General features: G+C 47.3%; 1 protein-coding gene across 1 annotated transcript in view; it reads right to left on the bottom strand.

Annotated features, from left to right (window-relative positions):
• Positions 1-683: 683 nt before the first annotated feature.
• The window catches only part of LOC121870017 (cystathionine beta-synthase-like), a 147,524-nt gene continuing 124,593 nt past the window's right edge, over positions 684-23,614 (bottom strand). Inside the window, 1 exon segment of the mRNA XM_042371745.1 lies at positions 684-1,697. Coding sequence (XP_042227679.1) covers positions 1,585-1,697 — 113 coding nt within the window. The 3' untranslated portion in view covers positions 684-1,584.

Below are 23,614 nucleotides of genomic sequence, written 5' to 3' on the forward strand. Positions count from 1 at the left end.
AACTTCGGTTAACGAGCAATCCCTCGATTAACGAGTTTTTTACAAGCCACTTCAACATGTTTTCGCTTGCATTTGGCGGTCCACCAGCTGTAGTATTAGTCCCCCAATACAGTAATTGGTTTTAAGGCTTAAATTCCTTACTATTTTAGTAAATATCAAGATGTATATACTATTCAATAATTTTAAAAGTTTAATATTAAATGTTTTAGTCATTTTAACAATTATTGAACATAATTGAAGGTAAGGAAACTAGTTTCATGCGCGCCATCCAGCCTGACAACACACCAAACAGGCGCCAGTCTCTCTGTCTTTTCAGTGGAGGTAACATCTTGCTTGAGACTCTCTTCAACTAAATGCTTTTTCTCTGTGTTTGCAAGCAAATTATTGGTCATTTTTAAATTTATTTTACATATTGACAATATATAATGCAGTGCAGTGTTGATTTAAAGAAAATAATCTTGAATTACACCAAGAGTACTAAAATTTTATGGGTGAAATGGCGCAATGGGGTGACTTCTCTTCCACCCCAATGCCTTCTCTTCTCCCTTCTCCTCCACCCCCATTCTAATTCCCATCATCATCATCATCATCATCATCCAGGAGCCTTCTCCATACACACCCCAAAGTATGTGTACTTTTCTACCTTTTTTGTTGAATTTAGGCAATTTTCGGTGAGCTGGAACCAATTACCCAAAAACCCATTGAAACAATGGTTTCGGTTAACGAGTTTTTTGGTTAACGAGCAACCTGCTGGAACGGATTGTGCTCGTTAACCGAGGGACCAATGTATTCGATCATTGTTTTCACAATTTATAGCTGTATACGGTATGTATAACTTATAGTTTAATTTGTCATCTGGGAAAACATTAAGTACGTGTTCATTATTTTTCACTATGTTTTAGATGTGGTTTGTCCCTCAATGAATTAAATGGAATGTAAAATGTCTCTAAATTTATCAATAATATAGTAGGAAAATTTATATCCTGCAACAGGAAGGAAATATATGAATAAGAAATATGTGTAGTACAGTATAATAAAATGGTGTTCTTATGGTAAACTTGAAATCAGTATTTGTCTGCTGTACTGTATTCATGTTAATGGCCACACAGATGCACACTTTAAGAATTACCAAGGATTAAAATTCCCCCCAAAATATTTGTTGTAGAGGCTCATATTTTTCATACTTATTGATTTGATGATTGTGGGTTATTTCACCATATTTCAAGAATTTCGAATGTTGGCACTCATTAAAACCACAGACTTAGCAAAAAAAATAAATATAAAGCAATTGTGGGATCATAAAATATCATTGCTTTCTTTAATAACTCATACAAAGGCAAACGCCAAAACAACAGATCACACATCGTCTTTATGTTCAAGATTTGAGAGTCCTCTGTACTTGCAAGTCACTCATACGTTAAACCCAAGAACAATGTTTTCAAGGTGTCTCCATTATGACAGACGTCACATTTAGATTATAATGAAAATATGAGTTAAATGAACATTCTATGGATTATCTATTATGATTTCTGATCCTTTCATTGACCTCATCCAGATGTCCTGCACTGTGTAAGGATACTGATACTACTCAGAGGCTTCCTTCAGGTCCTTCTGGTGCTTGGTGATGTGTGTTAAGAGGTCAATCTGGGTCACAATACCAATGCACACCTCCTTCTCTATGACGGAGCCTTCCATATCTGCAACCATAAAAACATTGAATCAATAATGAGCAGGGTTTTTTTTTTTAATAAATAGGTTGTTGCTTAAAATTCACAAACTTGTGTTACAACATACACAAACTCTCCATTATTTAAAAATAGGGAGATTATAAAGTAAAGAGTACTCAAGAACTCCAGGGGACTCATATCGAAGCTTCCTTGAGTTCAGACATGTGAGTGGAACTAATCCAAAAATAAGTTTAAGATGTCCCATAATAGTGCTGTATCTGGGTTTCTAAAAGATGTCAGCTGTTGTACCAGCACCAGTGTACTGTACTTGTCATTTGTCATACTAAGCTACAAACTGCCATTCCATAATCAATCCCCCTTGTCTCAACTCACCTCAGCAATCCCATTAAGGAGGAGGGATAAAACTTAATTTACCTGACCCAGGCTTGGATATAAAATGGGATTTCACGATTATTCTCCCATTAATACCTATGGGCCTGGCTTGAGTCATTCAAAAGTCTGCAGCCAACTAGAAGAGGAAGTTATGAGGTCATATGCAAGGTTATTACCCAAGGCCTTCAGTGAAACTCAGTCCAGACAGTGATCCACAAACAGCTTTGTTGATGTCCAGGCCTCTCTAGGAAGTATGGATTTCACAAACATCCCTCTCAGGAATACTAGCGAAGGTGTGACTCCATTACACCATTTGCCTCAAGCATAAAAGAATCTAGCAAACTAACTATTGTAGTTTCAAAAACAAACCAAATTCCAAGGATCTAATAAAAAAGAATCCTTAACCCTTAGGCCCTGGGTGACGTTCCAGAATGTCCGTCCAGCGCGCCCCGGGTGACGTTCCAGAACGCGCGCCTATTCCCGCCACTGTTTAAATGCCCAGCCTGGGTTATCAGGTTCCAGTGTGACTATTTGCCTCTCACACCACACGCTCGGCCACAGAGAAGCTTCCTAAACATAATTACCTACTTTTGTTTGTTTCATTTTCATTGTTTGTCCATTTTATCATGTTGTATCAAAGTAATATTGCTAAAAGTAGTGTAGTTGTACTGTAGGGTAGTATTACTGCAAAACAATGCTATGATTAGGTACTCCTCGACTTATGACCTACTCGACTTACGACCACCCGGACATACGACCGCCGCAGTCATACCAAATTTTTTTCAAATTACGTATTTTCGAGTCCCGATGTTAGTGATCGTGCTGTGTACTGACAAAATTTTCGTTTGTAATTCCCTTTAAAATGGCTGGCAAGCTTAAAAGTTAAAGTTTTGTGGTGCTGAGAAGAAAAAGAGACACCCATTTTAGATTTTCTATGTATTATTTTCGCATTTTCGACTTACAACCTGGATTTGGGTCCCTAGCCCCGTTGTAAGTCGGGGACTGCCTGTTATAAATGTATTTATTTGTGGAATTATTATTATTTTATGCATTATTTGCTCTACCAAACACAAAGACAACCAGGCACTTTTTTTATGATATATTATGCAAATAAAATATTCTTAATTAATTATTTATAGCAAATAAGTTTTAAGATTAGTAAATACATACATTATTGGCCACCTCGGACACAAAGGCAAGCTTAAAATAGCTGCTAAGTGCCGAGGGACCAAGAGCGTCAGCTGTCAAACCAACACTGTCTCCTCATCTCCTCCCTCCCTCTCCGCGGTCACGAAAGTTTCTTGAGGGTCAATATATAAATCTTGTTGCATATTTTTTTCTTTTTTTTATCATTTTAAAAGGCTAAAAATTATTTTTGGAAAAGTTGATTTTTCTCGACTTACCCCCAAGTGGGGGGTACTGCCACCAGCATCCTAACCCGGGGCTTAAGGGTTAACCCTCGCCTTATTTGTAACATCATCCCTTCTCATGCAGGGGGATTATCTTTTTTTTCTTCAGATCAATTTTTTGACAAACGGATATTGTTTGATATGAAACCAACTGCATTCTATGTAAAACTGGTAGCTCTTTTCAGAAAACAAAATTAAGACTAAATATTTTTGATGATGTGAAATTATGCATTACAGGCATTGGCGATCGCTATGTGATGGATCGTATATTGATTTTAATAACTTATGGGGAAAAACAGGTTCCATTCCTGAGTAACAGGAGAGCCCAAATAAGTTTTATATGCTGCTGCTATAATGATTAAATAATGTCTAAAAAACTAAAATAATTCATATAGACATGAAATCAATAAATTAAAAAAAAAAATTTACCTTCCATGAACATGTGTGTATAGACTTGGCAGGTCACCAATTTAGATGGCAGTGTAGCTACATTGCCACTCTCCTCCTACCAGGTGAAGCTGTGTTAGTGTTATTTTTCAACTCGTAATTTTGATTAGATATACATATTTTTATTAATTTTCTTTTACTCTGTTACGTGGATTACGTGTCTGGTATTAAGTGTGCAATCATGGGAGGGGGAGAGTTGGTGGTGAGGAGCGGTGATAGTGGGGAGCGGTGGTAGTACAGAGCGGTGATGCGGGGGCGGTGATGGCAGGAGGGAAGGGATAGTGGGGGGCGGTGATGTGGGGCGGTGATGGTGTGGAGTGGTGATGGTGGGGAGGCGGTGATGGTGGGGGCGGTGATGGTGGGGAGGCGGTGATGTGGAGTGGGTGAGAGTGGGGGCGGTGATGGTGGGGAATGGTGATGAGTGGGGAGGCGGTGATGGTGGGGCGGTGATGGTGGGGGCGGTGATGGGGGGAGCAGTGAAGGTGAGGCGGTGGAGTGAGTGGGGGAGCGGTGATGGCGGGGACGGTGATGGTGGGGGCGGTGGGGTCGGTGATGGTGGGAGTGCTGGTAGTACAGGCGGTGAGTGGGGGCAGTGGCGGGGCGGTGATGGTGGGGAGCGGTGGAGGCGGTGATGGTGGGGCGGTGATAGTGGTGTGTGGTGATGGTGGGGGTGGTGGTGGTACAGGCGGTGGTGGGGGCGGTGATGGTGGAGGTGGTGATGGTGGGGCGGTGATGGCGGGGCGGTGATGAGTGGGGGAGGTGATAGTGGGGAGTGGTGGTGAGTACAGAGCAGGGTGAGTGGGGAACGGTGATAGTGAGGAGCAGTGATGGTGAGGGAGCGGGTGTGAGGTGGGAGCAGTGGTGGAGTGGGGGTGTGGTACAGGCGGTTGTGGTGGGAGCGGTGATGCGGTGATGGCAGGGGCGGTGTGGGGGAGGCGGTGATGGCGGGGGCGGTGATGGTGGGGAGGCCGGTGATGGTGGGGGCGGTGATGGTGGTGGTGGTGGGGCGCTGGTGGGGGCGGTGATGGCAGTGAAAGTGGGGTGATGAGTGGGGTGGTGGTGAGACAGAGCCGGTGATGGTGGGGGGCGGTGATGGGGTGGGGAACAGTGATGGTGGGGTGGTGTGGTACAGAGGGTGATGAGTGGGGCGGTGATGAGGGGCGGTGATGAGTGGGGGACGGTGATGAGTGTGGGAGGTGATGGTGGTGGCGGTGATGAGTGGGGGTTGGTTGGTGAGCAGAGCGGTGGTGGGGAGGTGATGGCGGGGGAGCGGTGATGAGTGGGGGAGGCGGTGATGAGTGGGGGAGAGGTGATGGGCGGTGATGAGTGGTGGTGATGAGGTGGGGTGGTGGTGGTGAGGTGGGGTGGAGTGGGGCGGTGATGGCGGTGAAAGTGGGGAGCGGTGATAGTGGGGGAGGCGGTGATGGTGGGAGCGGTGTGGAGTGGGGAGCAGTGATGGTGGGGAACAATGATGTGAGGTGGTGGGTAGTGCAGGTGGTGGGTGGGGGATGGGTGATGGTGGGGGTGGTGATGGTGAGGTGGTGGGAGGTGGTGGTGGTCGCGGTGATGGGGAGGCGGTGATGGTGGGGGAGTGGTGATGGTGGGGGTGGTGATGGTGGGGGCGGTGATGGTGGGGGAGTGGGGTGATGGTGGGGGCCGGTGATGGTGGGGAGGTGATGGCAGGGGGCGGTGATGGTGGGGAGCAGTGATGTGGGAGATGTGTGGGGGGAGCGGTGATAGTGGGGAGGCGGTGATAGTGGGGTGTGGTGATGGTGGGGTGGTGGTAGTGCAACGGTGATGGCGGGGGGAGGCGGTGATAGTGGGGAGCAGTTATAGGTGGGGAGGCGGTGATGGTGGGAGTGGTGGTGAGTGCAGGTGATTGGAGTGGGAGTGGTGATGGTGGGGGTGGTGGGGAGCGGTGTGGGGAGGTGGTGGTGGTACAAGGCGGTGATGGCGGGAGTGGTGTGGTGGGGGTGGTGATGGTGGGGGCAGTGAGTAGTGGGGACCGGTGATGGTGGGGCGTTGATGGTGCAGTCAGTGGTGATAGTGGGGGGCGGTGATGGTGGGGGGAGGCGGTGATGGCGGTGATGGTGGGGGCGTGTGCGTGTGTGGGGAGCAGTGATGTGGGGGCAGTAATGGCGGGAGGCGGTGATAGTGGGGAGGTGATAGTGGGGCGGTGATGAGTGGGGGTGGTGGTGGTGCAAAGGCGGTGATGGCGGGGCGGTGATAGTGGGGAGCGGTGATAGGTGGGAGCGGTGATGGCGGGGAGCAGTGATAGTGGGAGGCGGTGAGTGGGGAACAGTGATAGTGGGAAGCGGTGATAGTGGGAAGCGGTGATGGTGGTAGCGGTGATAGTGGGAAGCGGTGATAGTGGTGAGCGGTGATGGTGGTGAGCGGTGAGTGGGGGCGGTGATAGCGGGAGCGGTGATAGTGGGGAGCGGTGATAGTGGGGAGCGGTGATGGTGGTGAGGCCGGTGATGAGTGGGGATTGGTGGTGGCGGTGATGGCGGGGAGTGGTGATAGTGGGGAACAGTGATAGTGGGATGCGGTGATGAGTGGTGGCCGGTGATGAGTGGGATTGGTGGTAGTACAGGCGGTGGTGGTGGGGAGGCGGTGATGGCGAGGAGCAGTGATGGTGGGGGCGGTGATGGTGGGGGAGTGGTGATGGTGGGGAGCGGTGATGGTGGGGAGCGGTGATGGTGGTGATTGATGGTGGGAAGCGGTGATGGTGGTGAGCGGTGATGAGTGGGGGGTGGTGGTGGTACAAAGTGGTGGGGTGGTGATGGTGGGGAGGCGGTGATGAGTGGGGGGAGTGATGGTGGGGAAGGCGGTGATGGTGGTGGCGGTGATAGTGGGGAGTGGTGGTGGGTGGGGGGTGAGGTGGGGGGAAGCGGGGAGCAGTGATGGTGGGGAGGCGGTGATGGTGGGGAGGGGTGATGGTGGGGAGGGGTGGTGGTGGGAGGTGGTGATGGTGGGAGTGGTGGTGGCCGGTGGTGGGGAGGTGTGGTGAGTGCAGGTGGGTGGGGAGGTGATGGGGGGTGGTGGTGTGGTGGTGGGGAGTGAGTGGTGTGGTGTGGGGGAGGTGGTGGTGGTGGGTGGGGTGGTGGTGAGTGGAGTGGGAGCGGTGATGTGAGGTGGGTGGGAGGTGGTGGTGAGTACAGGTGGTGAGTGGGGGAGGCGGTGATGGTGGGGGCGGTGTGGTGGGGAGGCGGTGATGGTGGGGTGTGGTGGTGGGAGCGGTGGTGTGGTGGGGAGGCGGGTGGTGAGTGGGAGGCTGGTGGAGGTGGGGGCTGGTGGGGAGCGGTGGGTTGGTGCAGAGGCGGTGATGGTGGGGAGGTGGTGGTGGGGTGGTGGGGAGGTGTTGGTGGTGAGGTGGTGGTGGGGGTGGTGTGGTGGGGAGCGGTGGTGGTGGCGGTGGGGGGGTGATGGTGGGGAGTGGTGAGTGGGGTGGTGGTGAGTGGGGTGGGTGGGGATGGTGATGGGGAGCAGTGATGTGGGGAGCAGTGATGAGTGGGGAGGCAGTGGTGGGGAGGTGGAGGTGGTGGGGGGTGGTGGTCAGGTGGGAGGCGGTGGTGGGGGTGGTGGTGGTGGGGGGCGGTGGTGGGGGTGGTGGTGGTGGGAGGCGGTGGGTGGGGGTGAGGTGGGCTGTGGGGGGTGGTGGGAGGTGGTGGGGAGTTGTGGTGGGAGGTGGTGGGGAGGTGGGTGGGGGGGAGTGGTGGTGGGGAGGGTGATGGTGGGAGGCGGTGGTGGGAGGTGGTGGGGGGAGCTGTGATGGGGGGTAGGGTGATGAGGTGGGAGGCGGTGATGGTGGGAGCGTGATGGGGAGGGGTGGTGGTGGGGCGGTGATGGTGGGGTGGTGATGGTGGGGAGGTGGTGGGGGCGTGAGTGGGGTGGCGGTGATGGTGGGGGAGGTGTGAGGATGGGTGTGGAGTGGGGGAGGCGGTGGTGAGTGGGGACAGTGGGGTGGGGTCGTGTGGGAGCGGTGATGGTGGTGAGCGGTGGTGGTGGGGTGTGGTGGTGAGTGGGCAGTGGGTGGGGGTGGTGGTGGAGCAGTGGGGGGGAGGTGGTGATTATGGAGGGTGATGGTGGGAGGCGGTGATGGTGGGGCGTGATGGTGGGAGGTGATGGTGGGGAGTCTTGGTGATGGTGGGGGTGGTGGTGTTGGGAGCAGTGATGGTGGTGGTGGTGGTGGTGGTGGCAGGGATGGTTGGTGGTGGGGTGGTGGTGGGGGTGTGGTGGTGGTGAGGGTGGTGAGATGTGTTGGTGGTGGTGGGGGGTGTTGGGTGGTGGTGGGTTGTTGGTGAGGGTGGGGTGGGGGGTGTTGGGTGGTGGTGGGGATGTTGGTGGTGGTGGGGGTGGTGGTGGTGGTGGGGAATGTTGGTGGTGGTGGGGGTGGTGGTGGTGGTGGAGTGTTGGTAGTGGTGGTGAGGGTGTTGGTGGTGGTGGTGGTGGTGGGTGTTGGTGGGTGGTGGGGAATGTTGGTGGTGGTGGGGGTGGTGGTGGTGGTGGGGGGTGGGAATGGTGGGTGGAGTGGTGGGGGTGGTGGTGGTGGGGAGTGGTGTGGGTGTTGGTGGTGGTGGTGGTGGTGTTGGTGGTGGTGGGGGTGGTGTTGGTGGTGGGGTGGTGGGGTGTTGGTGGTGAGTTGTTGGTGGTGGGGGTGGTGGGGTGGTGGGGTGTTGGTGGGTGGGTGGGGGTGTTGGTGGTGGGGGTGGTGGGGTGTTGTTGGTGGGTTGTTTGTGGTGGTGGTGGGGTGGTGGGGGTGTTGGTGGTGAGGGTGTGTTGGGTGGGGATTTTGGTGGTGGGGGTGGTGAGGTGTTGGTGGTGGGTGAGGGATTGTTGGTGGTGGGGAGTGGTGGGTGGTGGTGGTGTGTTGAGGTTGTTGGTGGTGGGGGTGTGGTGAGGGAGTGTTGGTGGTGGGGAGGTTGTGGTGTGGTGGGGTGAAGTGGAGTGGATTGGTGGGAGTGTTGGTGGTGGTGGTGGGAGGTGTTGGGTGGTGTTGAGGATGTTGGTGGTGGTGGGAGTGTTGGTGGGGGTGTTGGTGGTGGGTTGGTGGTGGGGGTGGTGGGGTGTTGGTGGTGGTGGTGGGGTGTGGGGTGTTGGTGGTGGGGTGTTGGTGGGGTGGGGTTGGTGGAGGGTGTTGGTGGTGGTGGTGATGTTTGGTGTGGTGGTGGGGAGTGTTGGTGGTGGGGGGTGTTGGTGGTGGGGGTGTTGGTGGTGGGGAGTGTTGGGGTGGTGAGTGGGAGTGTTGGTGGTGGTGGGGTGTTGGTGGTGGTGGGAGTGTTGGTGGTGGTGGGGGTGTTGGTGTGGTGAGGTGGTGTGGTGGGGTGGGGGTGTTGGGGTGGTGGGGTGGTGGTGGTGGGGTGTTGGTGGTGTGGGGTGTGGGGTGGTGTTGGTGGGGTGTGGTGGTGGTGGGGGTGGTGGGGTGGGGTTGGTTGGGGTTGGTTGGTTGGTTGGGGTGTTGGTTGGGGTTGGTGGGTGGTGGTGTGGGGTGTTGGGGTTGGGGAGTGGTGGTGGTGGTGGGGGTGGTGGGGGTGTGGATGTTGGTGGGGTGGTGGGGAGTGTTTGGTGGTGGTGGTGGTGGGGTGTTGGTGGTGGTGGTGAGGGGTGTTGGTGGTGGTGAGGTGGTGTTGGTGGTGGTGTGGTGGGGTGTGGTGGTGGTGGTGGGGGTGTTGGTGGTGGTGGTGGGGTTGGTGGTGGTGGGGTGTTGGGGTGGTGGGGTGTTGGTGGTGTGTGGTGGGGATGTTGGTGGTGGTGGGGTGTTGGTGGTGGTGTTGTGGTGTGTGGTGGGGTGGGTTGGGGTTGGTTGGTGGTGGTGGGGAGTGGGTTGGTGGTTGGGGATGTTGGGTGGTGGTGGGTGTTGGTGGTGGTGGTGGTGAGGAGTGTTGGTGGTGGGTGGGAGTGTTGGTGGTGGTGGTGAGGTGTGTTTGGTGGTGGGTGGTGGGGAGTGTTGGTGGTGGTGGGGGTGTTGGTGGGTGGTGGTGGGTGTTGGTGGTGGTGGTGGTGTTGGTGGTGGTGGGGTGTTGGTGTTGGTGGTGTTGGTTGGTGGGGTGGTGGTGGTTGGGGTGGTGGGGTGGTGGGGTGGTGGGGGTGTTGGTGGTGGGGGTGTTGGTTGGGATGGGTGGTGGTGGGGATGTTGGTGGGTGGTGTTGGTTGGTGGGGTTGGTGGTGGTGGTGGGTGTTGGTGGGGTTGGGGTGGTGTTGGTTGGTGGGGTTGGGGTGGTGGTGGTGGTGGGGTGGGGTGGTGGGTGGGTGAGGTGGTGGTGGTGGTGGGGAGTGGTGGGGGTGTTGGTGGTGGGGGTGGTGGGGGTGTTGGTGGTGGGGGTGGTGGGAGTGTTGGTGGGGTGGGGGTGGTGGGGTGTTGGTGGTGGTGGGGGTGGTGGTGGTGGGGTTGGTGGTGGGGTGGGATGTTGGTGGGTGGTGGGGTGTTGGTTGGTGGGTGTTGGTGGGGTGGGGTGTTGTTGGTGGGTTTGGGTGGGGTGGTGGGGAGTGGTGGTGGTGGTGTGGTGTGTGGTGGGGTGGTGGTGTGGTGGTTGGGGTGGTGGTGGGGTGGTTGGTTGGGGTGGTGGTTGGTTGGTGGGGTGGTGGTGGTGGTTGGGGGTGGTGGTGGTGGGTGGTGTGGTTGGTTGGGGTTGGTTGGTGGTGGGGTGGTGAGGTGGGTGAGTGTGGGTGGTGAGGTGTTGGTGGTGAGGTGTTGGTGGGGACTGGTGGGAGGAGTTGGTGGTGGTGGGAGTGGTGGTGGTGGGGGTGGTGGGGAGTGTTGGTGGTGAGGAGTGTTGGTGGTGAGGTGTTGGTGGTGGGGAGGTGGTGGTGGGGGTGGTGGTGGGGTGGGGTGGTGGTGGGGAGTGTTGGTGGTGGGTGTTGGTGGTGGGGAGTGTTGGTGGTGAGGTGTTGGTGGGGTGGGGTGGTGGGACTGGTGTGGGGGTGTGGTGTGGGGTCTCTAACAGCATTGCTGGGGTTTGGGGACTGCAGCCAGCAGGAGTGGGGCTGGGGTAATATACAAGGTTGGGGGCAGTTCAAATTTTTGACAATAAAATTTCCATAAACAGGGCAACCATTGTGAATAGTGGAAATGGGTAACAATAAATTGATTAGGATAAACGGGGTTCTGAATACCGAGGCTATGAATAACGGAGTTTGCCTGCATACAGTAGATATCTACAACTGTCTACTGTAGTATATAGTTTATGTTCTTATTATAGTTTAATTATATATGTACTGTACATTATAGCCTTTGCATATTATATATACATAGATATTTTATCTTTCCAATGCCTATTAAATATTATGAATATATGTGAATTATGCTGTACAGTATATAAAAAAATATTTCAGGAAAACATCATGGGACACCAATTACCAGTATTTAGTGGATGGACCACCCATTTATTCTCTTTTTATTGTCTAATCTTATTCATCAGGTACACAATAAAAATCCTCTTGCTCATCTCCTCCATCATGAACAGATAAAGTTGAATTGATACGTGATAGAAAAAATGTCTGAGACATCATTTTGTTGCATGACAAAAAAAGTTTGTGTGAGAGACCTAATTCAGACTCCATTAATTTGAAGTAACAGCTAAATTGTAAAATTTTCACATGGGTGAAATAAAAGAAAAAAAAATTTGGACAACTCTACAAATTATTCAATGTCGGTACAGTCCTACTGGTGAGCAGGTTGGAATGGGCAATTTACTACCTGCTACCAATACAAATCTTAGACTTTTTCATTTGAGGACATCATACTATTGGTTTATTATGTATAAAATTTTAGAAATACAATTTTAGCAAGCATTAACTTGGAAATCGTTAGTGCTGGCACAGAACAGTACCACATGGTAATTTTCCATGATGCAACCAGATCATGGAAAATGGTATCACCAGATATTTAGGCATTGGTATTGTCTAGGCCTCCAACAACAGCAATAAGTGGTTGTACAGTTGTATATAGTGAATAAATATTATTAGTGTTAGCATAACTTCACCTACACTAGTTGTAGGTTATGTGAAAAAAATAATGTTTTGTTAGGGCTTACATAATACTGTACAGTGTGTACTTTCCATGATGTCATGAGCTTACAAAGGGACAAGAACAAAAATACCATTAGTGTTAGCATCACTCCACATGTACCATTTATTTATATTAAGAAAAATAATTTTCAAAATAATGTTTCATTAATATTGACCACACAGCTATTTAACCTTATGTTAACACATACAGTAAATTACACATAGCACAAACAGGGTAATTCAAAAGGGTAGAGCCCTGAGGATGTAGAATTAGTGAAGTTTGAGTATATAAACAACATTAAATGAATAGCAACTGGTAATTATATTATGAAAGAAACACATGCAGTAAATGAGAAAAAGAACAACTCTCAAACCATCTTTAGCATCTACTGTATAGGGTGGTCCAAAAATTAAAAGTTGGAATTTCAATTTAGACACACGTCACCCTAGAACCTTCACCTCAAACATGTCTTCAGGCAAAATTTCAGTTCCTTCTCAATATTCAAGGGTCCCACATTTCATGAGCAGTGAGGGTGAACTGCTCTCTGAAGAGGTGATCTTAAGAGCATTAATGGCCTTTGCCATCCATTTGGCTTGGTGGGAGGCCCCAGGTGCCCTGGTCTTCACACCTCCCTCAGAATTTCTCCCAGGACAGTGAGTTCCTTGTAATCGTCCTGAGCTAGAATTTTTATGATACTAAAATAACTAAACGTTTTGTGGGACCCCTAAACATCATCCAATTTTCTTCAAACTTTATACAAAGCTCGTGTACATGAAGTGCAACTAGGGCACCAAGTGCTCGCTTGGACAACAACTTTCAAATTTTCACCCTATAATTTGGACCACCCTACTGTACAGTTGGCTCCACTACTACATTGCCTATCCTCTCTTCCCCTGAGGTGTGAACCCCGAACTCTGAAGTGTCTGAGAAATTCGAAGCATTTGCTTGTGAGCAGGAGGAAGAGGGGAGGGGCGTGTTAGGAGGGAAGACGGGATACTAGGGGGTAAGGACGGAAAGCGTATATTAGTTGGGAGATTTTACAATGCAGGATAACACTTTGACAATAATGATGGGTTTCCTCAGCTGAGTGCAATCGTCTAATGCTGGCCAGGTGAAAATACTGTACTGAAGTTACAATAGGATGAGAGGATGAATTCATGTTCTAAGTAAGGCATTCCTTTACAAAAGGGGGTATTTATGATCAAATGGATTACGAATATGTAGAAGCAGCTGAATAAAACTGTCTGGCGGTAGCCTGAATAAAACAGTTAAGAACACATCATAGTGAAGGGATTAGCTAGTAATCATAACAATCAGGAAGTGGGCACCACATATTTATTGTAATATAACTTTGATGTGAACAAAAATAGTTCAGTTGCCAGCTGTCTGGTATAGAATTAGCAAATCACATAGTTCAGTTGTCCCAAACAGTGAGGTTAAAAAATAATACAGTATTTGTTATTATTATAATTATCAAATGCACACCGGTAATTTATGGTTGAGTTATGGTGAGAATACAAATACAGAACAAGTGATACCCAGTACAGTAGACCCTTGCTATTCGCGGGTTTTTTATTTGCGATTTCGATGATTCGCGGTAAGCAGATGGTGGTTATGGTGGGAATGGGACAACTGGCCGCCGCCATCTGGCCGCACCAACTGGCCGCGAAATTCGTGTGCCCGACTGGCCGCCAGCGGACTGGGGGTAAACTGCAAAGCCTATTTTGCGCTCTATGTTAGGTTAGGTTAGGTTAGGTTGTCAACAAAAAGTTCCATATGGCGGCCAGTTGGGCTGCGGCCAGATGGCGGTAGTTGTCCTAGACCCGGTTATGGTGGCTAGGTTGCAAGCCTTTTCCCGCAGCAGCGAGTCACCCCACTCAGCATCTTGTGTTGTGCTCACAAAACTTTAGTGTTTCTGTGTGAAGTGGCCCCTAAAAGACTGTCTTGTATCAGTGCTAGTGGAGGAAATGTAAAAGGCAGAGGTCAGTGATAACTGACAAAGAAAGTTTTATAATTAGATAAGTTAAAGAGGGGCAGAGTGCTGGTGATACAGTAGTGCACTTAGGTAGTTGCTATTTGCGGTTTTGCCAATTCGCGCCATTTCTTGGAACCTATCCCTCGCGAATGGCAAGAGACTACTGTATTTCAAGCAACTAAGTTGTGGGAATTATTAACCTTAGGTTCACATTATAAATTGTTAGTTAGAATAAATGTCCTTTTCCAGATACATAACTCTGATTGTTTTGATTTTTGCTGTATTACTTTTCTACTCTATCTCTATATTCTGACATGAGTCTGCTTATGTGATAGTTACTAGATTTATGGATTATGAAACTGGGTGATGGAGGCAAGGAGGGTGGGGGAGTGGGGAGTTGAGTGACAACATAGAGGAAACCTTATTACTGAGCAGCAGCTACAGGTATCCCTCGTTTAATGATTTCCTTAATGATTTTTCGGTTTAGCGATTTAAAATTTTTAACACCTTTTCTCATTTAACAATTTAAGGTTTTTGGTTTCTCACTGTGAAATATTTCGAGGGTGGCAGAGATAGACAGAAAAACTGTGGATTCGGTGCTCCAAGTGCACATCTTTAATATAATGTGGCTTAGAAATAAAGAAAATATAAGTAATATCCCCGTTAGCCGGAACAATTGGTGCAGAGCACTTCCGAATGAGAAATTTCCAGCTAACCAGAGGGCTTTCTCAAACCTGAAAAATTTCCTTATCCCTGGAATCATTTCCGGTTACTGGGAAAAGTTTCAGAGTCTAAATTAGACATCTTGCACAGACTACTATTAGCCCACTTACCCAGAACATTTCTGGGTGCTGGGGATGTTTTCCTTGAGTCTAAACTACCACAGTCCATAAATACAGTTCTAATTAAATTACAAACTCCATTTCTTTACTATAATAATCCAGCATAGTTTATCTAAAAGTTTGGTTAAATAAATATATTTAAAATTAAAAAATCTATAGGATATGGATGTGAATGAAGCTGTGGGGGATTAGTGGGTCTCATGACCTAATGATGTCTTGAATAAACACAAAACAAAGTATTTTTAGGGAGATTGTGATAAGTATAAAACAAAGTTGTATCCCTTCAACATTACATTACATAACATTTTAAAATATGGGTGAAGGTGTGTGTAATTAGAGATGGGTGGAAATGAGTGTTGCCAAGCACTTCTACAGCTGATAATTACTTCCTTTCCTATTTGATCACATAAATTGGCATACAATGAGACATCCTCATGCTTGCTGTCTTAATTTTTTTTTTTTTTGTGTGTGTGTGTGTGTGTGTGATGAGGAGATGAATTTGATACCATGATGATCCTTAATAAATTCTCCATGAGACGTTTCCAATAAGATATCCTTAAATAAAATAAATAAGAAAGAAATGTTGATACCACGGTCAATAAAATCAGTTCTAATTTCGTTTGACACCATTATTTTTATCAAATACAGTAATTCTGAATACTTTATCTAAAAGGTATGGTTAAATGACTATATTTAAAAACAAAGCTCTATATGGTACAGGCATGAATAGAGCTGTTACAACTTGTAGGAGCTGTAGTTATTTACACAAACACCACTGTACAATATTGTTCATACTGTAAACATAATAATGTATACTACTGTATATATTGTATTCACCAGCAGATCCTGCCATCTTTAGTCTAGAATAGGCAGACACTTCACTCAGCTGACTGTAATACATAACTGAAATCAAGTCTTAACACTTGTGATGAAGGTTGGGTGGGAGATTATTGGGTCATATTACTAACCTGATCTAATGCATTGTCAGGTCTCCCACTGTTGGGTGGGGGATTAGTGGGTCTATGACCTGAAAATGACTTGAATGACACTATTTTTTACCTATGAGGTATATATATAGTACTGTACTATATTGAATATGAAGGGAACAGGTATTAATAAGCAGGGAGTAGATGCAAATGGCGTCTGAATTAAACTTTCATTTTTTTTTGACTGGTTTGGCAATACAGTTATTTTTGTTTGTAAATTTATATTTGGTATTAATTCCATCATTTAGGAATGACAGGAGGTCTCATTAGATCTCTTAAGCTGGCGTCATATGACATATCGGACTGTGATTGGGCCAGCATCCTACCTCCCTCCACTGTGATTGGTCTAATGTTACATAACGTGCCCTGCCACCAGAGGAAAAAATCGCTGACCTAGCTGGGCCAGTCTCATTGTTCTCAGTCCGGTATACAATTCTCTCTTGTGCCCGCTATTCCTCTGCCAATGGCCGGACCCACCTGAGAAACCTTGAACTACAGTAAAAATCCGGACTGCTGGATTGGGTTGGTCGGATTTTGGATTTTCGAATTCTCAAGCGGTACTTTTAAAATTCAAATTAAAGGAGGAATAAAGAGAGAGATGAACAGGTACATTTTGATAGTTTATTCATTAGCAAATATAGCATGCTTCATTTATCAAAACGAGCAGTTTTAATGAAAAAGCTGATTCTAGAATTTTATTTTTTGCCTTTTTTATATCATAAATTGTAGACTTTCCAATGTTGTATGTTTCCATTAGAACAGTATTGCTCACACAATCTATTTTCTTCAGTTTGTAATTTAAAATTCATATTCTTTCTCTTCACACAACAAGTTTAAGAGCCATTATTATGCAGTACTCTGTAAATAGAAAAGTAGGACTCAAAATTACATAAGTTGTCACAGTTTGATTGCTCGTTTTAAATGGGACTCTTATATATACCTGTGAAAGCATATGAACACAAAAAAACAAAAAAAAAAAAAAAAAAAAAAAAAAAAAAAAAAAAGGTTTGAGTTTCAAAGTCCGGATTCTCAGGTGGTCGGATTTCTGGCATCAGATTTTTTACACTTACTGTACCTGGACCAAGCCATGGTTATGTGAAGGAAGTCATCAAGTTGGGGAAAAAATCAAGCTCATCCACAGCAAAGACACAGTCAAGCATCGGTATGAAGTGTCTAATAACCTTCTGTCGAAAAATTTTGGAAGCAGTATGTCCAGATGTATCATAATAACATCAATGCCGTCAAAGTAACATTACGGGTTCTTAAACGCCACCAAACACAGCCAGCCAAAGGTCAGTGACAGTGATGGTGACTTTGAGGGTTTGTCAGGCCTGACATCTGTGGTGGATAGTGATAGTGATTCACCTGAGGGCTCTGCCCCTCTGCCTCGGAACCAGCTCCCATTCCCTTATGCCAACCCATCTCTTCTACTAACGTAAGTGTTAAACCTTGATTTTTCTTTTACCTGGTACAGTATATTATTCTCTTATTGATATTTCTCTTCAATATTATGTGTTGTGCATGCCATCAAAAAATTTAGATACTATTTTTACTCGACGTGCGTATTGTGTGGAAAAAAAGTGAGTCTGGGGTTGGCCCAGTCTCTATTTCAATTAATCTATGTTCTGTTATTTCATTTAGCGTTTCTGTTTACACACACACACACACACACAAACTCCGTGTTCCGGAAGCCCGGTTTCTGAATTTACCTCTAATGGAATTTGTAAGTTATGACCAATGATTTTATGGCGTTCGACCGTAAATCTGCCCTTACGGAATTGGGGTAAATTTTAACAATTAAAAAAAATCACTTTATAAAATTTAAATTTTCTGTTAAAATTATAATTTGTTTGGTGTGGATTTTTTGTATTTGCTACCGGCGTGGGGCGTAGCCATGTGGAGTCACTCCATTGTTTACATCCAGTGTGAAGCATGTTTCTCGCCCAACAGTTTGATGCAACTTTTACAAACATACAGTGAGTACAGTACAGTGCATTACCCTTATTCAAGATGACTGGAAAGAGGCCATCAAGTGGAAGTGACCGCAGTAGTGCAAAAAAAGTCGCAAAGGTGATTACAGGTCAATATTTTTATTTATTCCAACTGTATTTCTCTTCATATTACATGTATATCATAAATTATTTAATGTCCCGTTGTGTGTTTATAAATGTTTATTTTCATTCATAAAAGTGCTTGAATTACTTTTTGGGCGAAAAAATTCCTTAGGCATATCTCCAGTTTATAATGGAAGTCAATGGGAAAATAGGTTTCGCGTTACGGAATTTCGCGTCCGGTCAATTTTCCAGGGACGGAACCCTTCTGTAACGCGGAGGATGCCTGTATAGTGGTCCCACGGTTAACGAACGTTTTGATTCAAAATTTCGTTAACGAATTAGCTCCCATAAGGATTTTCAGTTCGATTAACGAACAAAACTTTGATTAACGAAATCCTTACGACAAACACTTTTTTGTTGAGTGCATCAGCTGATCAGCTAGTCCGCCAATAAAGTAATTGGTTCAATGTTTACATTCGTTTCCAATGAAGTAAACATCAAAGAAAGTTCTCTTGAATATTTCTGCATTTTTTGTATTAAATTTATTGGTCATTCTGAAATTTAGTTAACATATTGATAATATAAACAGTACAAGGAACAGTTTTTGTGCCCATCAGCTGATTGAATCACCCAAGAACCTTTCTCAGTTTAACTTTGTTTACAGTGGAGTGAACATCGATTTTGTTGGTCTCATGAATATTTTTTGCATTTTTAGATTAAAATTATTGGTCATTCTGAAATTTAATTAACATATTGATAATATACAGTGCAGAAATTATTATGAAACATGAAGAAGGCATTAGAACCAATGCACTCTGTAAACAATATGGCATGTCATCATCGACCTCTACAATCAGCTGTTTGATATGTAAACAAAGCTGCCGGTAATATGACATACACACCTCAAATTAAATTAAAATACAGTATTCTATTGTTCTTTATTTATTATTGTACAGTATACTGTATAGTACAGTACAGTATAGTACAGTATATTCTTCTTTCTGGCGGTCAATTGTACCCGTGGAGGTCCGCGTAAAATGGTGCATAATAACAGAACATATGGGATTAATTGAAATAGAGACTGGGCATTTAAACTACACTTTTTCCGACCAATCGTGCATTGTAGTAAAAATAACATCTTAATTTTATGATGGTATGCACACAATTAATATTTAAGAAATACAGTACATCAATAAGATTAGATTTTTTAACACTTACGTTAGTAGAAAAGATGGCTACATGGGGATGGGGTTGGTTCCGGAGGCAGAGGGCAGATTATTGGCCCTCACCTGTATCACTACTTGTATCACTATCCACTGCCAGCAGCTTGCAGCGCCTCTTTGTCAAACCCCTCAAAGTCCACATCCTCACTATCACTGACTTGGGCTGGCTGTGGTGGGTGGCGGGTGAAGAACCTGGTAATGTTTTGTTGACTGGGCGACTCAGCGCACTCCTGTTCAAGACCGCCCCGCAAAATGATGGAATGAACCGTGTAAATAAAAATTGTCGGTCTGGCAAGGTGCCGCGTAAATGACCAAATGCGTAAACCAAATCCGCGTAAATCGAGACTATACTATACTGTACTGTATTCAGTTTATATTTAATGTTTTGTTAATTCTATTACCGGTATGTATACTTTTTCTGTGAGTGGGAACAAATTACCCAATAACTCATTGAAAAATAGATTCGTTAATCTAACTACTTTCTGAACGAATTTTGTTTGTTTAATGAGGGACCACTGTATATATATATATATATATATATATATATATATATATATATATATATATATATATATATATATATATATATATATATATATATATATATATATATATATATATATATATATATATCGTTGCTCTGAAGATGTCTTGAATAAAGACTAAAGCTAAGGTATTCGCTGTTTCCATTTTCTGTGATTTTATATATATATATATATATATATATATATATATATATATATATATATATATATATATATATATATATATATATATATATATATATATATATATATATATATATATATATATATATATATATATATATATATATATATATATATATATATGCACTCTAATTTATGACCTACCTGACTTCACTATCAACCTTATACCATACCTAATCGTTATAGTCGATAAAATATTTTTCAAATCACGTATTTCCCATAATTGAATGGGTTTCCGTCCCGCATTTACAGCGTGGGCTGGGGTCATTTCTCGGGGTGGGTGTACAGCACTACGCCGTATTCGCCCAGTTGCGTTTGTCCATTGTTGTTTAGTGATCGCTTGTGTACTGAAATTTTGTTTCTAATTCCCTTTAAAAGAAGCTTGGTACAAAAAGTGAGTTCTCGTGGTGCCGATAAGAAAAGGAGACAGCTGAATTACTTTCTAGATGAATGAATATAATAATGCAATATGAAAAGGGAAGCGGTGGCAATCCATTTTATGCGGACCTTGGCTTCTCTTTAATACGATATCAACAATTTTGAAGGATAAGAAGCATTTGCTACTATTAATAAGGGGGTGCAATTGTTTGAAGAAATGGATCAAAATGTTGAGCTGGCAAAAGTTGACAGACAGATCCAAGATGCACGTGCTTGCTACAGGGATATTTACAATGAAAAAGAAAAGGTAAACTGTGCAGTCTAAATTGGACATATAGTTGTACCCCGCTTTACGCTGTCAATTGAACCCACAGGGTACCGCGTTAAGTGAACAACAGAACATATGGGATTAATTCCAATAGAGACTGGCCCGACCCCCAAACTCCACTTTTTGACGACACACAACTATGTTGAAGTAAAAAGTTTTTTTCTTAACTTTAGTGATGGTAATGAACAAACAAGTAATACAGAAGAGATTAGTTAGGAAAAATAAAGGTTGGGTTAGGAAAAAAAAGGTTAGGTTAGGAAAAACTAAGTTAGGTAACACTTGCGTTGGTAGAGAGATGGGTCGGCATATGTGATGGGGCGGAGGGAGGGAGGGAGGAGGGGAGGGGAGGGAGGGAGGAGGGAGGGAGGGGGAGGGAGGGAGGAGGGGAGGGAGGGAGGGAGGAGGGGGGGAGGGAGGGGAGGGAGGAGGGAGGAGGGAGGGGGAGGGAGGGGAGGGGAGGGAGGGAGGGAGGAGGGAGGGAGGAGGGAGGGGGAGGGGAGGGGAGGGGAGGGAGGGAGGGAGGGGAGGGAGGGGAGGGGAGGGGAGGGGAGGGGAGGGAGGGGAGGGAGGGGAGGGGAGGGAGGGGAGGGAGGGGGGGAGGGGAGGGAGGGGAGGGGAGGGAGGGAGGGGAGGGGAGGGAGGGAGGGAGGGGAGGGAGGGAGGGAGGGGGGGGAGGGGAGGGGAGGGAGGGAGGGGAGGGGAGGGGAGGAGGGAGAGGGAGGGGAGGGAGGGAGGGGAGGGAGGGGAGGGGAGGGGAGGGGAGGGAGGGAGGGGAGGGGAGGGAGGGGAGGGAGGGGAGGGAGGGGAGGGGTGGGAGGGAGGGGAGGAGGGAGGGAGGGAGGGAGGGGAGGGGAGGGAGGGAGGGAGGGAGGGGAGGGAGGGGAGGGAGGGAGGGGAGGGAGGGAGGGAGGAGGAGGGAGGGAGGAGGGGAGGGGAGGGAGGGAGGGAGGGGAGGGAGGGAGGGAGGGAGGAGGGAGGGGAGGGAGGGGAGGGGAGGAGGGGAGGGGAGGGGAGGGGAGGGAGGGGAGGGGAGGGAGGGAGGGAGGGAGGGAGGGAGGGAGGGAGGGAGGGAGGGAGGGAGGGAGGGGAGGGGAGGGAGGGAGGAGGAGGGGAGGGAGGGGAGGGGAGGGAGGGGAGGGGAGGGAGGGAGGGAGGGAGGGAGGGGAGGGAGGGGAGGGAGGGGAGGGGAGGGAGGGAGGGGAGGGGAGGGAGGGAGGGAGGGAGGGAGGGGAGGGAGGGAGGGAGGGAGGGAGGGAGGGAGGGAGGGGAGGGGTGGGAGTGGGGAGGGAGGGAGGGAGGGGAGGGAGGGGAGGGAGGGAGGGAGGGAGGGGAGGAGGGGAGGGAGGGAGGGAGGGAGGGAGGGGAGGGGAGGGGAGGGGAGGGAGGGGAGGGAGGGAGGGAGGGGAGGGAGGGAGGAGGGGAGGAGGGAGGAGGAGGAGGAGAGGGAGGAGGAGGAGGGAGGAGGGAGGAGGAGGAGAGGGAGGAGGAGGAGGGAGGGAGGAGGAGGAGGAGGAGGAGGAGGAGGAGGAGGAGGAGGAGGAGGAGGAGGAGAGGGGAGGAGGAGGAGGAGGAGGAGGAGGAGAGGAGGAGGAGGAGGAGGAGGAGGAGGAGGAGGAGGGAGAGGAGGAGGAGGGAGGAGGAGGAGGAGGAGGCGAGGCAGGCGGGAGGGGTGGGAGAATTTAAAAATAGCGTTCTCGAGCGGGACACTGCGCGAGCAGTGGGTAGATGAACCTCGCTTAGTGAAAGTTCGGTTCTGGCGAAGCACCGCGGATATGAGGAAATCGCGTTAAGTAAACAGCGTATACTTTAAGAAGTCCCCACCGCTGTCTCACACCCCACCACTGCTGCCTCTTCTCCCTAAAAGATGATCCAGTAACACTTCAACAAGCAAGTATGTTAGCCTGTCTGAAGAAAAAGCGAAATTGATGAATTCACCCAGCCCTGTCTCCTCCTCTGCTTCATCCAATTAATGTAGTTCCATGTTTAATTAAAAATTATTGAGGTCCTAAAAAATTCAAGCTGACCACATTAAAGGTAAGTGCACAGGAACACATTATTCATTTTTCTTATTGATTACTTTACTGTACCGTATTTCATTTTATAATTTCTATGTTCTGTATTATTTTCTGCATTTTCGACTTACGACCTGGTCAGTGAACAACATTGCTATCATCCAGGCTTTCTTGTTGTGGAGGTAGAACCGGGAGGAGGTGCATGTCTTAAGTTCTTGGGTCACGAACGGCTTTGGCACGGTGACAGCAGTATGGGTTGGATCATGTGTCCTGCAGCTTTGTCACAGCAGGAGACACATACGATCTTTGGCCACCTTTAGTCCGGTGCACTCTTTTCTCTCGAGAAAATGAACGTCGTGGCTGGCATCTTCTTCCACCACAAGCCAGTTTCCTCCTGTCAGCATTGAAAACTGCTCCAGCTAGGCCCTTCTCCTGATAATCTGTAAGACATTGGATACTCCCTAACTGCATCATCTAACGAGGCTGACTCACCAGTGATCCTCAAGTTGAGCAGGTTGTAGCTCTTGAAGTTCTCAAACAACTGCTTACCGCCTTAAAACCTTTTTGAAGTATTACCAGAACCACCAGCACTAGCACCACCTTCTCATCGTGGGAATTGGTATCATAGGACCTTGGCTTTGTCATGGATAAATTTCTGGCTGAGGTGGATGTGCAGCAGATAAAGTCTCAACCAACCTACCTGAACAGTACCTTACCCAAGTAAAAGTATAGTAACATCATATGATTTAGGTTATGTCAAGCAATGTGTTTAGCTAGCACTTCTGTATTTGAAGTTCCACCATTCTTAGAAACAGAATGCACGTTGTCATGCTGCCAATAACAACACAACAATGGCACATGGAGGAAAAAAACATGATTTGTAAGTGATACAAACTTTTTATGTCATGTTAAAGAAATGTCAGTGAAACAGGTAATAGTTGGTGGTCCTCAAATGGGCTAATTTGTTCTAGATGGTTGCTCGTTAACCAAATTTGTTATTGAAACCATTGTTTCAATGGGTTTTTGGGTAATGTTCCAGCTCACTGAAAGTTGCCAAAGTCAACAAAAAGGTAGTAAAGTACACTTACTTTGAGGTGTGTATGTAGAAGACTCGATGATGATGCTAATGAATTAGCAATATGCACCTGAACGAAGTAATACCGA

This window comes from Homarus americanus, unplaced genomic scaffold, assembly GCF_018991925.1.
Source record: "Homarus americanus isolate GMGI-L3 unplaced genomic scaffold, GMGI_Hamer_2.0 scaffold32583, whole genome shotgun sequence".
NCBI lineage: Eukaryota > Metazoa > Arthropoda > Malacostraca > Decapoda > Nephropidae > Homarus > Homarus americanus.